We start from the raw sequence: 15,381 nt of genomic DNA on the forward strand, positions 1-15,381 counted from the left end.
GGCAGGGGGTTGGGGTGTGGGAGGGGATGAGGGCTCTGGCTGGGGGTGTGGACTCTGGGGTGGGGCTGAGGGGTTTGGGGTGCAGGAGGGGGCTCTGGGTTGGGACTGAGGGGTTCAGAGTGCAGGTGGGGGTGAGGGCTCTGGTTGGGGGTGTGAGCTCTGGGGTGGGGCTGGGGCTGAGGGGTTTGGGGTGAAGGAGGGGGCTCTGGGTTGGGACTGAGGGGTTCAGAGTGCAGGAGGGAGTGAGGGCTCTGGCTCAGGGTGTGAGCTCTGGGGTGGGGCTGGGGATGAGGGGTTTGGGGTGCAGGTGCAGGAGGGGGCTCAGGACTGGGGCAGGGGGTTGGGATGCAGGCTCCAGGCGGCACTTACCTCAGGTGGCTCCCAGAAATGGCTGGCATGTCCCTCTGGCTCCTAGGTGGAGGGGCCAGGGAGCTTTGTGCATAGCCTCCGCCGGCAGGCGCCACCCCTGCAGCTTCCATTGGCTGCAGTTCCTGGTCAATGGGAGCTGTGGAGCTGGCGCTTGGGGCAGGGCAGCCTACAGAGCCCCCATGGCTGTCCATTCGCCTAGGGGCCGTAGGGACATGCCAGCTGCTTCCTGGGAGCTGTGTGGAGCCAGGTAGGGAGCCTGCCAGCCTGTGCCAACTGGTCTTTTAATGGTCAACAGTGCTGACTGGAGCCGCCAGAGTCTCTTTTTGACTGGGTGTTCTAAATAACTATGAGGAAGGGCTCGAAACCCAGGTCTGCTTGTAGTCATCACCTGCTCTTTCACCCAAACTGTGGTATCATTAGGGGTTCCTCTAGGGCAGGAATTATCCTCTGGCTTATAATGAGTTCATGAGACAGGAAACAGTCCAGTCCTTAGAAACATCACTGATCTGGTGGACATTAGTGAATAGTTAACTTTCTAAGCAACTGCCTTTTCACCATGCTCTAAAACAAAGCCTGTGTGTAATGGCAAAAGCTCACCCCTTCCTGGAGTTTGGTTTTATTAATAAAGCAATTAATCATAACATTACATAAAGTGCAGCTCAAGCCTCTTTTAGATGCTTGGCTGCTCTTAAGGTTCCTCTTTCAGGATGGCTCAGCCCACACCCTAGATCCTCTGTTTCTAGAAAGCCACTCCCATTTCCCTTTTATCTGGATGGAGAAATGAGCTACCGGCCTCATTTAATCAGCAGAACCCATTTAACCCTTTCCCAGCAGCATCAACACCTATTAATGGGATGGAATGGTTCAGCCAAATGCTGCCAGCCTGTTGCAATCTTCACAGTCATTGGTCTTTATTGTAGTCTACATGACACATCATAAGGATAGCACTGGGCACCCTACTAGCCAGTCAGGAGGCAGGATTCAGCACCACCTCCCCTGTGCTACAGTTTGGTATAATATATGTGAAGGCAGATGCCTTTAGAAGACACTTTTTCACTTCATGCTTTATCCCATTTCCTTCCTTAACATAAGGTCCCCCGCCCATCCTGGGAGGGGGAGGGGGTGGGGGTGTCAGTGTTTCATGTACACCCCATTCAGTGAGCATTCTGTGGCTGAGACAGCTTTTCAGTGTCCTAAAGGCAAAAGGAGAGAAATTTAGATGCGGTGGGGTCAGAACTTGGCCTTCTGGGTACAGTCCAGTTCTGTGAGTGTTCACAGCAGGGACAGATGGTTGGCTCTTCCCATTTCAGTGTTGTCCTCTTTCCAGCTGCCTTAAGTTTGGGGCACTAGTTTTTGCCATAGGCAGATGTTGCCATGATCTGAGGGGGGCTGTGGGAGATGGAATGAGCAAATTGGAAAGTGGGCTCCTCTACCGGGCACAAGCTACAGCCCATTCTGATGCTTAACCTCAGTGGGCTGGAAGGTCTGGGACCTGTATGAACTAACTGTCAGCAGTAGCTTCTAGGGAAGCAGCCACGTCAGCCTGCAGGAGGGCTTTTAGCTTCGTTCTGTGAGGTTTTAACATCCTACTCCATGTACCCACGTCCATTGTGTACAAAGAGGCAGGAGATGAGCATGAATGGAGTACAGCTGAGTGGGTTTGTGCTCTGAATAGGCAGCAGCTTGGCTGGGTCTCTCATTCCTTTCATGCATGAAATTCATCACAAAGAGAGAACAGGCCTGGCTGCTCAGCAGCATGAGAAGGCTGCTCATTTGCACAGGAGCTGGGATAAGAGGGATACTTCTGTGCTAGTGTGTACTGCTAGAGTCAGTGCTTTGGGCTGCTCTGGGGCTGGTTTCTCTGCCTTTGTTTTACATTCCAGGCATGTTGCTGCTGGGCTTGGGATATAGAGCTCCATGTTCTCCATCCAGCACCTTCCAAACCCATTCCCTCACAGGACATCAGTATTTTCCTGACTAGCAGCCAAATGACTGCTTAGCACAAGGCATGTGTAAATGGGATAAGCATCATGCTGGGAGTCTGGAGCCCCTGAGATCTATCTTGGCACTGACACCCTCTATGACCTGGGTCTAGTCACTTAATCTATCTGCCTCACTGGGGCATTGTGAGGAATAGTTAATATTTATGAAGTGCTGAGTATTATGATTAATTAGCTAATGTTTGTAAGTCATCCTGAAGGTGAAAAGTGCTATGTAAGGACTGCATGTGTTTATTATTGTAACTGGGGATTATAGTGGAGAACGTGCCAGATTTAAGCCTTTGTAACTGAAACTGATTTACTTCAAACATACCTGGATGTTTAGAAGGGGAGCTACTCATCATGATAAGTTGGAGGGTTCCAGTTTCAGTAGTTCTGGTCTCTGTGCACATATTGTTTTGAGTCCATCACTAATACTTTTAAGTCTTGGAGGTACTGACTGCTGTTTATTTTATTACCCCATTTTGGATGCTTGTATTTTTCCCTCACAGCCACACTATTTTCTACTCTCTCTCTCTCTCTCTCTCTCTCTGACAACTCACTGGCCGTTTCTTTTCAAAATGAAATCTCATATTGGAGTTAGCCCTCCGGGAGGATTAGTCTCTATAACAAGCTTGGAAAGAGTTGGTTTAGAAATCTGGAGTCTGGTGGTACCTTAAAGACTAACAGATTTATTTGGGCATAAGCTTTCGTGGGTAAAAAATCCCACTTTTTATGCATCTGAAGAAGTGGGGGTTTTACCCACGAAAGCTCATGCCCAAATAAATCTGTTAGTCTTTAAGGTGCCACCAGACTCCTCGTTGTTTTTGTGGATACAGACTAACACAGCTACCACTCTGATCTTTAGAAATTGGGAAATTATGAACGCTCCCTTTCATTAACCCTTTTCTCTCCATTAGCTCCTGTGGCACAGATTCTAATGAACCGTAGATCTCTACCAGTGTTGTACTCAGGGTTAGACTGGGCAATCCTGCACTGGAGGTATTACAGAGCTGTCCACACCCTAAGGGGAGCTCTGGGAGGATTGCTGTTGTCTCCAGCTGGCCCACAGCCAGGGCTGGCTCTAGGCACCAGCTAAGGAAGCAGGTGCCTGGGGCAGCAAATCCGATTTTTTTTTTTTCAGCAGCAGTTCGGGAGCAGCTTCTTTCTTTCTTTCTTTCTTTCTTCTCCGGCGGCAGTTCGCTGGCAGCTTTTTCATTTCTTCTTCTTTGGTGGCAGCTTTTTCATTTTTTCCTTTTCAGTGGCACTGCTGCGGCCACTTTTTTTTTTTTTCCTTTGCTTCACCGGTTGGGGCAGCAAAAAAGGTAGAGCCGGCCCTGCCCCCAGCACTAGCTCACACAGTGAAATGAAGAAAATTAACATGCAGGCAAAATATATGGGAAATTTTCATGACAGCAAGATGTGTTAGTCTATAGAAGTCTTCCTAAGGGAAAGGGGGAAATTTCATCACTTGGGTCATTTAAAATGAGTCCTGGACAAGGCCTTGGAGAGTAGGCTCTTGATACAGGCCTGCACTGGCTGAGGGCAAGATGGGTGGACTGGATGGAGCTAATACATCTTTTCCTTCACCATGTTCTGTGATTCTGTCCCATCTTTCTCTGATCGTGTTTCCTATTGATTCCAGTGTCAATCCACACAGCTCCTGGCAGCCCTGGGTTTTACAGTCCCCTCCCAAGTACTGAGAACTGCTACTGCCTCAACGTTAGAAAGCAATGCCACGAAGGGCTGTGGGGAGGAGTGAGCAGGAGGCAAATGGTGCCTGCTCCCCTGTGCTCCCTGGCTGAGTGCAGAGGGGAGAGGAGGTAAAACAGGAAAGGAGTCTGTCCCCTTCTAATTCCTGAATGCTGCAGTGGTTCCGGGGCAGGGCAGTCCATCTCTTCCCCTTGACCCCTGTCCTGGTACTCACAGGAACTAGAGCTGGAGGGAAGAGAGAGAATCCGCTCCAGGGGGATAGCAAACAAGAGTACAGTTTGTGCAGGAGAATGCAAGACAATGTGGCTGCGGGCTCAGTGGGTAGGCAGAAGGGAGAGTGAAACAAGGGATGATGCTATAGTGAGATGGAAGCAGACCCGTCATCCTTCCCTAAAGATGCCAGAAGGGGAGAGGGGTGGCAGGTTACTGGGCTTCCTGTAAGAAGACAAATAGAGGAAGATGCTGGTGGGGTGGGGTTCACAGAGTCTTGCTGGGGCCTCCATGGATTCCCAAGAGCACCCCAACTTTTGGATGCTTATCTGAACCCCAAACCTTCTGATGTTCTTTTGTCACTAGTTTTTAGGGATTTTCACATTATTGCCAGGGGTTCTGTGTAGGGTTTGTGTCAGTTTAAGCCTGTATTAATCTGCCTTTATGTTTTTTCTAGTGCCAAGGTCAGGTATTGAGAGCTGCTGTTAACACTGGCTGCCAGCAAAACCTCATCTCCATGAGCTGTCTGAAACGGCTGGGGTAAGAGCCTGGGGCAGAAGAGATTGGAAGTAGGATAGAAAACAAGGAATTGGGCATTAAAAACTGTGCTCACTCTGAATCAGAAATTACCACTTGCACACATACCCCAACTCCCATTCACATCGGGAACCCCTGCATTCACACCCAACTGCTTAGGGTGTGGGGAGCCCAGGACTGGAATAGTGGGGGGGGGGCTGCAGGACAGGACTGAGGGGCACTGGCAAAGCTGTGTGGGGAGCCCAGGGATGGAATAGCAGGGGGGCTGCAGGGCAAGTCTGAGGGGCATTGGCAGAGGGGTAACAATTTGGCTGTAGATACTGCATATCCCAAGATGACCAGCTGATGCTTTGCACCTGCTCAGGGGAACCCAGCCCCATAGTGCCTGTGGGTTACTCCTGGAGAATCTGGCTCCTGACATCCCCATTATATGAGTGAGATCCCCTCTCTTTTGCAAGCCAGTTCCAAAGAGACTGTGAAGTGCCCATAACTAGTTGGAGCACCTATTGTTCTTTTGCCCATGCTCATTTCAGGCAGTAACATCCCTTGTGTCTCACAGGCTGGAGGAAGTGTCCGATGCTGGCAATGGGGATCTCTCCCTTCCTGTCCCTAGTGTCATTGGCCAGGTGGAGTGTGTGGAGGTGCAGCTTGGCCAGGAGACGGTGGTGTGCTCGGCGCTGGTCGTGGGTGAGCCCAGCAGAGCTTCCTCTCCCTTCCCAGATCTCTTCTTCCTTCCTTGCCGAGCACACCTAAATGGATCATCTAGGAACAGGGGTGGGGGGGAAGGTCACATGGCCCATGGGGCTGGGCCAAAGCACAGTCCCGTGTACAATGCAGAGGCTTTGATCTTGCTGTGTCCCCCTCCACAAGGAGACGCTGGCAAATGGGGGCACTGGCTGAAGGGCAGTGGAGATGATGCGCTGCCAGGCTGCAGCCCCATTGTGGGCCATTTCGCTTTGTCTCCTAAAAATGCCCAGATTGATTAGTTTGTCCTGCTCCATGTACAATTCCCAGGGGGCAGTGGGGACTGAAAGAGAGCACGTGTGTTACTGCCTCCAACTGGATGGAATGTGTCTGGAGACCTGTTCCTCCTAGGGTCCAGGAATGCCTCTGTATCATTGTCCCCGGCTGCAGAAATGTATTGTAGAGGAGTCTGGGAGCCCCTGCCAGTGTCCAGAGGCAGGATCTTGTTGGGAGGGGCTGTAGAGAATGAAGCCCATTTAATAGGCATTGGAGGGGGTGGCAGGGAGGTTGCATTTTTTCCAGGCATGTGAATTTCTGCATACAACAAAAATAAGAGATTGAGTCTTCTGTCTGTCCCTTCTCCCCCATTTTATTTGTCTTCTCATCCATCCCTGATTTCTCCTGTTGCCTCTCTCTGTCCTTCTCCTCAGCCTGCTGATTTACTCCCAGTCTCCTTCCTCTTCATGCTCCTCTTTGTCTCTTGCCCTCCTCACTGTACTCCTGCCACACCCATTCCTCCATCTTTTCTGGTTTCTCTCCCTCTCCTGACCCCAGCTCACTTTATTCTCATCCCCTTCTCCTCTCTGGTTCTCCTCACCCTTGGTTCTGTCTCCTCTCTGGGTGGGAGAGTCGGACTGCTCCTCTGGCCTCTCTGATGGCTGTTTGTCTATAGGCGCATAGACAGGTAGAGTAGCACTTAACCCCTGCAGGCTGCAGCTGTGGAAAGGATGAAGTTCAGGTGTCTGGGAAGATGGAGTGGCCACACTCTGCTGTGCCTAGCATGCTGACCCCATACGTGCCAGAGGTTTGATAACTTATAGCAAGTTCCAGCCATGGGTATAAGGCAGTCACTTAGGTGCTGCATAAGGGAGACTGTCAGAAAACACCTATGCCTGAGCCTGACCCACTTCCTCTCTGTTTCCCCAGATGATGAAATGCTGGAGTTCTGTTTCGGCCTCCAGACTCTGCTGTCTCTCAAGGTAAGGAATGGGTTTCCTCTCTTCGCATCTGAACATAATGTAGGTGTGGTGGCACGTCTCAATGAGACCCCAAGCTGGGACTGCAGGAAGCATGCGATGCCGATGGCCAAACCTGCCAGCGTGTTGGCCACCCTGCTTCCTGATCTCTGACTGCAGCACGCTCTTAGGTGGCATGAGTATTGAATGAGGCAGTGGCTAAAGCCCTGTGCAGCCCCATGGGGGAGATCTACAGTTTCTCCCACTCCTGATATCTCTTTCCTGGGAGCAGGGGAAACGCTCTGCTAGGGGACGTGGTGGGAAGAGATTTAATCTCTCAAAAGTAATCCCTTCCTCAGAGCATCTTTGCTGGAGCTTGAAGAGTCCCCTCCAGTCTCCATCATGCAGGAGGATGGGCCTGTCCATGCACGGAGTGCTTAGACTTGGAATTGTTCTGTGGAGGGGGACTCAGCTGGGAAATCTCTCTCAGGGGGTTTGCCTTCCCCCAGAGTAGGGCCCAGAACCCAGGAGCAGAGAGCATCTATGCCTGCCGTTCCCTTCCGGTGGGTGCTGATCACTAAATGACCCAGAAACACAGCCTGTGATTTAGATCCTAGCACAGCTTGAAGAGAAAGCCCCCTGTCTCAATTTGCTGGAGAGCTCTCTCCAGCATGAACCATTAAACACCTACATACACAGCCTTCCTTACTGAAAACATCAGAGAAATGCTCTATAGAAGGAATGCTTTCTGGGCTGGGAGAGCCCCTGTCCTGCAGGCAGAACAGAGAGAACTACAGAAGGAGAGGCCAGGGGTGAGGGCAGACAGAAAGAAACCCAAACAATAACCCTGCTAAGAAGGCCTGAGAAGGTCTTGTAGATTGGCAAGGAGGAGGCAGCAAAGATAGAGGCAGGTAGGTAAATGGGGGGTGTCCATTCCAATGAGGGGAGAAGATGGGGCTGAGAAGAGGCAGGAATGGGAGTGTAGAAAGGTGAGTGGGGAAGTGGAGGATGGAAGCAGGGAGCAATGGGGAAGGGCACAGAGTGTCGCTCAATGAGTGGGATGGTGTTAGGCTGAGAGCTGAATGACTCTGTGAACTAGAGGGAGGGGGAGACAGAACCAGGTGCACAGGGTGGGGTAAGCAGAGGTAAATCTGTCAGTATACCCCAGGGGTCATACGGAGGGATGGGAGAGGAGGAACTCTGTGGCGGAGTAGAAGGAATGAAGGCAGGGGGCTAAGAGCGGAGGGTGATTTGGAAGCTAGGCGGCCAGGTTGGAGTTGGATTCAAAACCAATGAAAAGTGATGGAGGGGGGCATGATGTCCTCGGCCCCCCTAAGAAGGGCCATGTATGCAATGTGCAAATAAGGAGGCTGTGCTGAACAAGGTGAGAGACAGTCACTTGAGCAGGGCCTTGCTGGGGAGAGGGAGGGAGTGAGGGTGAGGGATGGGAAAGAGCAATGTAGGTGTATTCAGAAGAAGAAGAGGTGCAGGTGTGTTAGGGGGATGGAAGGAAAAGAAGACTGAGAGTAGGGAGCTTCTTTAGCAAGAGCAGCTGTGAATTTGATGGGAGGGTGCTCTCCAAAATCTGGCTTGGCAAGAGGGAGGGAAGAGGGGAGTGTTGATTATTAGATGGGCTCCAGCTTCTTTGTGGTAATAGACACCATACAGCCCACCTACCCTGCTGATGCCTTGTGACTGATATGTACTATGGGTAACCAGCTCTCGTCTGCCCCCATTAGTGCTGCATCGACTTGGAGGAAGGAGTCCTGCGGCTGAAAGCCCTGAGAGAAGAGCTGCCTTTCTTACATGCCTCTGACGAGCCTGGGCAGTGATGGGCCGGCTCCCCATGTCCACAGGGAGGAGACTCTATGGCTTACCGGGGAAAGCTGTGCGGCTGGGGCTGACACACCTGGACCTTGCTGAGTCCTGCGCTGAGGCTTCCATGGGGGAGTGAGGAGGTAAACGGGAGCCAGGTGCTGTCCCGCTGTTGATGCAAGCTGGCCTCTTGTATGGAGAGTTCTTCCTCCCTGCAACGGACCCTCCTGCTTGTCCCCATGTGCTGAGTGGATATTCGTTCTCATTTCTCTCTATGTCCCCGTTCTCTGTCTGGTTTCTGCTTCTGCCCTTTTAGTGACTTCTTTTTACACTGCCAGGTATTGATAACACAGGAAGTGGCACTGCAAGCAGTCTCCAGGGGTTCTGCCTGCACAGAGATGGTGGCTTCTTCTAAAGCCTCTGAAGATTGTTTTAAAAGTTTCCCTTCCCTTTTGGCCACAGATCTACCTGGACAGGAGGGGCCTCTCTTTCCCCTGCTGCATGGGAAGGGCCCTGTAGCCAATTCTCCATGTCCTCTGGAGAGCTGGATTTCATTACCCTGCACTGGCTCAGAGCAGACTGGAAGGATTTTACTGGAAGCAGCTTAAATTGCAGTCACTGCATTTTGAGAATTTTCATTCAAAGCAGGAAGACTTTTAGGAAATGCTGAGCTGAAACACCCTGGGAGTGTTGAGCATAAACAGGCGTCAGGCCTGGCCAGCCAGCCTTAGCTACTAGACTCTGTATTGTATGAGCTCAAGTGCTAGTCTCTCCCCGTTAACCGTAGTAACTGGGCTGATACCCCTGCGAGCCATGAGCTCCCATCACCAGATTTACACACCCATCAACTCTGCTTCTTCACTCTGAGCTCCAGGGATTCAACTTAGATACCACATGAACTCCAGGCCTACACCTACCATCAGCTCTCCTCCTGGTCCCTGGCGATTCGACACAGAGACACCATCATCTTCAACCATTGGACTTCCACACCCCACTGACTACGTCTCCTGCATGAAAGCGAAGAACCTGACTCATTCCCGGTATCGGCTCAGGTCACAGAGTTACAAACTCATCTGGGATGGACAGGACCTTTGGTGGGTCACTTAGTCATTTCTTCTTCATACAGGCAGGCTTGATTTCATTACCCTAAAAGCATCACTGATAGATGAGTATGCAGTCTCAAGGGATAGACACACTGCCACCATTCTGGGCAGCTTGTGCCATTCCCAAATGGATGTATCAGTTAGTTTTTTGTTATTAATCTTTGACTAAAATTTTCTATTCTACAATTTGTGCCCAGTTACATCTTTTCTCCCAGTGACTAATGAGAGTGACTGATGCCAGCCCTCTTCATAACATCCCTTCATCCACTTGCAGATGGTTCTGACGTCCCCTCTCTGCCATCTTTTTCCTGGACCTAATTGGGTCTCTTTGTGGGTCTCACTTGTCAAACATTTTATTATGTCTCCTGTGCTTATTTGAGCTCTCCGGTTTATCTGTCTTTTTTTTGGCCCTAAACTGTATGCAGGACTCCGAGGCTTAACCAGTGCTAAGAAGAGTGGAATAATTACCCTGCTAATTTTATATATAATATCCTGTCGATGCGACTCAGAATGGCATGTGCCCCTCTTAACAGCAGTGTTGGACTGTTGACTCTTATTCAGTTCATCACCCATTATATCCTGCAGCTCTTTTTCCGTGGCATGGCTGCCTAGTTCATTGTATTGCAATTGTGCATCTGATGATTCCTTCCTATGTGAAGCACTCTACATATCTTTCCTGAATAATACCAGTGATTTAAAGGCCTTGTCTCATATGTGTCAGGATTGTCCTGTATTATGATCCTATCCCTCTGCAGTCCCTCCTGGATCTGTATTGTTTGTGCACCTGAATCTTTAATGGCAATATTGACTGCTCTTGGAACCTCCTTCAGATTTGACATTGACTCTTGAATGAATACAATTTGTTAAATGTTATTCATTTTTATATCCCATCCTGTAGCAACTCATCTAGTCCATAACTCTCGAGTTTCACTCAAAGGATGGCTTGTGGAAATGAATCAAATAACCTGCTGAAAGCAATAGCTATTACATTCACTGCATTTCCTTTATCCATTAAGTTTATTTCATCAAATAAACAAACAAAACCTAAGGGCCCTCTCTAGCTCAGACTGAAGTCAATGGGAAGATCTGCACTGATTTTAATGGGGGAAGGATTGGTTCCCATGGTAAACTGGCATCAGTTTTCTTTGACAAATGTACTTTGCCGATTATTTATCACTTATTTTTGTGTAGGTGCTCAGTAGTTGGCTGCTCTATTAGCTGTTGGAGCAATATGCCAAGTACTGCAGTTAAATTTACTCATCTGTAAATCCTGGGAATCCCCCTCCTTTGCTCTCCTTCGAAGCATCCTTTGCTCCTTCTCTACCCTTCAACGGGCTTCACATTTCTTCAGTTCTCAAATACAGTCATCAAAGGTTCTGATACTTCTGCTAATTCTGGTTGCCCAGTGGGATGAATTTCACCAGGCCCTATGGCTGTGAATACATTGAGGTTATTTGGCTATTCTGTAATCTCCTCCTCTCCATAATGAACCATTTCAGCTGCTGCCTTTGTTTGTTTGTTCTCCCCCCACATCGGTAAGTAGCAGACCTGCCCTTTTCTGTCGTCCTCTTGCTTCCCACAGAAATATTATGATGGTTTCTTGTTTCCTTTGCTAGTATTCCCTGATTTTGTGCCTTTGCCTTTCTGCTCTCTCCTCTCCTCCTCCCTTAGGAATCATACATGTTCACATGCTTGCATGCAATCTGTGTCAATTGTGTTGAGGGTGTTTCTGCTTGATTCCTACATCAGTGCGTGGGGTACTCTAATCCCCAATTTGTAATCAGCTCCATGGCAGCAGACGTGCTCTTCCACTCTCCTCCCTACTGTATCAGTCGAATGCCTGGTACTTCGTCCAGGTTACTCAGTACTCTGCCCTCTAGCATTTACCTTCTCCCTGAACATTGTGGACCCTTCTGTAGATAACTACTGCCGCATTTCCCCCCAGCACTGTCTGGATTGCCAAACCCTGACCCAGCCCCAACTCATAAAGGGCAGCAGCAATACAAGCAGTGAGAGCTGCAGGCCTGAATGCAATGGGCTGGGATCCCTTCTGCCACTTCCTTTGCTCCCCCACTTGATTGGGAACTGAATCATGGTGTGACCCGAGCTCTCAATGCCTCCTTTCCTTTGCATCAGAAATGGAACCTCTGCCCTTCTCCCCTGCCGAGCTCCACCCTTCCATGGCAGCATCAAATGAGGCAGCTTTGCCAACTTTCACCATTTCATCATACGGTTTGCACGGTTGGTGTTCTTCTTAAAGCCCCAGCTCCTGGAGTCATTTGATGACATGAGAACCTCAGCTTGATTTTTTAAAAAAAGTCAGTTTCATGGTGCAGTAACTCAGAAATGAAAGTCTCAAAGACCAGGTGACAAAGAAGCCCAAATAGAGTAATTGTAAAATCTCATGATTTTTAAGCCAATCTCATGATTTTCAGGGGTCTGATGCATGATGTTTGACCACTTAGGGTTGGCAATGCTGATGATGGCTTAATACTAGTTTAACTCTGGAAAAGGCTCGTTTTTCTCCTAGAGCCATTGCCAGTGCTTAGTCATCCCTGTTTTCCTGAAAGGCACCAAAGACTAAAGGCCTCTTTCACTGGACAGGAAAACAGATCAAGAATTAATATTTGAAGCAGGATTTTACTAGGAACTGTAAATACATTAAGGGGGTAAACTACCAGGGAGAGTGAAGAGCTATTTAAGCTAAAGGACAATGCTGGCACAAAAACAAATGGATATAAACTGGCCATGAACAAATTCAGGCTGGAAATGAGAAGAAGGTTTCTACCCATCAGAGGGGTGAGGTTCTGGAACAGCCTCCCAACTGGAGTAGTGGGGGGAAACAAATGCATTAGTTTCAAGAGAGAGCTGGATGAATTTGAGTGTGATTGTATGGTGGGGGTGGGGGCACAGATTGTATGGTCCTGGGGCTCATTTCTGATTTATGTCCTGTGTTCCTAAAGCTCAGGCTTCAGGGCTTCAGCCAACCACTTAAAGGGGCCAGGAAGGGATTCCCCCCCACCCATGTATTCTAGGAGGTTTTTTCTCTCTTTTCTCTGAAACATCAGGGATGGCCACAGCTGGAGATGGGACACTGGGCAGGGTGGGCCAGGGGCTCTGAGGTGGCACCGAGCATTCTCTCTCTCAGGGGCTTGGCTGGCTGGGTCTTGCTCACATGTTCAGGATCTAACCAGTCCCCCCAGGTCAGATTGGCAGGTAGCTTGGAGGGAACAGGGGGATTTGCCTTCCTCTGCCACGTGTGGGTGCAGGTCGCTTGCCAGGATTATCTGGGAATATTTCACTTACTCATTTCTCTACCATCGCAGGGGACTTGGGCACTGGTGCACTTGGTCTCTTCTTTTCTCTGCCTGTGGCACATTATAGTCTAGTCTCCTGTGGGCTGTAATATTTTGGTCTAATTTCAGTTGATGGGTTTAATGTGCGGGTGGTGCTGGTGGCCTGTGAGCAGGTCAGACTAGACTCGGGGGGTAATCAATTTTTTTTTGTCTAGGTCCAAATTTCTTGGTCAAGGTCCAGACTCCAGAGAAAATAATAATAAATAAGAATAAAAAAAGATTTTGGGGACTGTTCAAAAGCACCTGGCAGTCTGGACTTGGCCCACGGTCCACCTATTGACTAGATGATCTAGTGGTCCCTTCTGGCCTTAAACTCTATGATTACCTGGCCATCTAGTGTGGTCTCCTGCCTCCATCACTGGCCCATAAATAATGCTTCAGCATAAGGCACGATGTCCCCCAATGCACACAATTGTGCACTATTATACCACTGGGGGAGCTTCTTTCCTGACCTTCGTTAGTGATCATGCCCTGAAGTAGCCAAGTCAGTGTCACTGCAGATGCAATTCTTACACACACAAATGTATCATTCTGAATGGGAGCCAAAATATGTTCCTAGCAAGTGCTTTCATGCACCCAGACTAAACGCTGCTCATCATGGGTTGTGCCCCGCAGGGCTCTGAGAGTACTGGGAAATCAAGCTAGTCACAGATCCCAGCCATCACTCAGAAGGCTACAGCATGTCTAAATGCCAGACGTTTGGTTATGCCCGTGTGTACCACAGGGGGTTCTGTTTAACCCCCAGTTGCTCAAAGAGCTAGGGAACTCTCAGCTATATGCATAGACTTGCAGCCTCCATGGTGTTCAGCTGGGAAGCATCTAGAAGTATTAAAGGGCAATTGGACTCTGAACACTGTTAAAAGCAGCATCATGGGCATCCACGTTTATCATCTCTCAGGGAAAAAAAAAAATTCTTTGTAAACTGAGCACCAGATCCTAACTTCTGTTGATTTCAGTGTAAGGTAGGAGCCTATATTCCTTCAGGGACCTGGGCCTAAGTGCCAGCCCTGCAAACTGCCCTGGGATCTGAGTCAAGCTCGGCTCGTTATTTCTCTTCTGTCATCACCCGTGATAAAGATTCTGCCCTAATGCCATCAGTGGATTTGCACAGATGTAACTGATCATAACTTAGCAAGGCAGGAATAGACTCCAGCTCCCTCTCTCAGCTGTGCTGGCTCTGCAGGGCGAACAGGGGCCAAAAAGCACTACGAGCAGCAAACATGCCTCGAACGTACCCTGGGAAGAAGGGGCCATGGTCAGTCACTTTTCATTGTAGAGCCACTCTTTAATGGAAGTTATGGCAGTTAGACTCATGTGGGGCTGCCACCATCGATTGCTAGGCTGGGGCATGAAGAGAAGGGGAAGGCATCACCTGGCAAGAAGGCAATATAAAGACTGCCCTGGTTCTCTCAGCAGGAGACAATGCTCCTGTTTTGTGCAAAGGGTTCTTATACTCACCCATCCTCCTGTGCCTGTAATGGGAGCAGGGGAAGGAAGGGAGTAAACAGGAGCATCCACTGGCTTTGAGTGCTAGAAACAGGCTACAGTTGGTTGAAAAAATGGAAAAACAATTTCACCCTGCAAAAAATTCTGATATTTTTGTTCAATTTTTAAGTTTTTCCTTCTCTCCCCACTGCATCTCTTTCTCCCCACTCCCTTTTCTTTGTGGGGGGGGGGGGAGAACTGATTTTTGAAAATGACCAAAAAGACGGGGAAAAAATGATAAAAACATCAAAAGAAATGGAAAACAGAAACCGTAAAATGGACAATTTTGCATGAAAATTTTAGATTGGGGCCATTTTGGGGTGAAAACTTTTTTTGCTTAAGAAGTAGAGCCCCAGCTTTAGAGTGCTGTGTTTGTAAACGAGGCCCTCCCTGTCTTTTGGACAACACAGTCCTCAGCAGCAGGTCCTCAAGTGTTTGTACCCATGTGACCTCTCTACCAAGCTCCTCAGTGGGAGAGGGGGTTACAGGTCAGAGCATCATGCTGAGTGGCTCGCACTTGTCCTTGTTCAGATTTCATTTGGGTACATGTTGCCCAGTCTGGTTGGAAGCAGGTCCCCATCAAAGGGTCATATCTCCGCATGAGCCCCTCTCTGCCTCACTCAGTTTCCTGTCCCACGGCAGCTACACTTGGCTCTCTTCCTTGGCAACAGTCTGACCTGCGTGGCAGTGTCTTGTTTTGTCTGAACATGCTGCATCCATGGTATCATTGCAGTCATTTGTGCTCCCTCGTCTCCTGTGTTGTTAATAAAGATTTCTGCTTCAAGTGGGCAGCCAGAACCAAGTCATTCTCTGTTGTTATTGACCCGGCTCTGCAAACAGCTGCTCTGCAGTCAGGCTGCTGGGAATGCTTTACAAGAGCCCGCTGATCGCCCTG

At 49.3% G+C, this 15,381-nt stretch overlaps 2 protein-coding genes across 7 annotated transcripts in view; one reads left to right on the top strand and one right to left on the bottom strand.

The window, feature by feature from the left end:
- NRIP2 (nuclear receptor interacting protein 2) overlaps nt 1–12,740 on the top strand; it is a 30,574-nt gene extending 17,834 nt beyond the window's left edge. The window contains exons 3-6 of one of the 2 annotated variants that reach the window (XM_044997417.1): nt 4,729–4,811; nt 5,368–5,495; nt 6,699–6,751; nt 8,467–12,740. In XM_044997417.1, coding sequence (XP_044853352.1) covers nt 4,729–4,811; nt 5,368–5,495; nt 6,699–6,751; nt 8,467–8,559 — 357 coding nt within the window. In that variant the 3' untranslated portion in view covers nt 8,560–12,740. Of the gene's footprint in view, nt 1–4,728; nt 4,812–5,367; nt 5,496–6,698; nt 7,041–8,466 lie in introns of those variants that run through there. The other variant, XM_044997416.1, reaches the window with a different exon arrangement.
- The window catches only part of ITFG2 (integrin alpha FG-GAP repeat containing 2), an 84,198-nt gene that overhangs the window by 47,208 nt on the left and 21,609 nt on the right, over nt 1–15,381 (bottom strand). Inside the window, exon 13 of one of the 5 annotated variants that reach the window (XR_006574966.1) lies at nt 9,460–9,549. The exons of 2 other annotated variants lie outside the window; for them this stretch is intronic. Coding sequence is in view for 2 of the 3 variants with exons in the window: in XM_044997331.1 (XP_044853266.1) it covers nt 9,548–9,549 (2 nt within the window). In the remaining variant the exon portion in view is untranslated. Of the gene's footprint in view, nt 1–9,410; nt 9,550–14,713; nt 15,241–15,381 lie in introns of those variants that run through there. 2 more of the 5 variants (XM_044997331.1, XM_044997339.1) reach the window with 2 other exon arrangements.

This window comes from Mauremys mutica, chromosome 1 (assembly GCF_020497125.1).
Source record: "Mauremys mutica isolate MM-2020 ecotype Southern chromosome 1, ASM2049712v1, whole genome shotgun sequence".
NCBI lineage: Eukaryota > Metazoa > Chordata > Testudines > Geoemydidae > Mauremys > Mauremys mutica.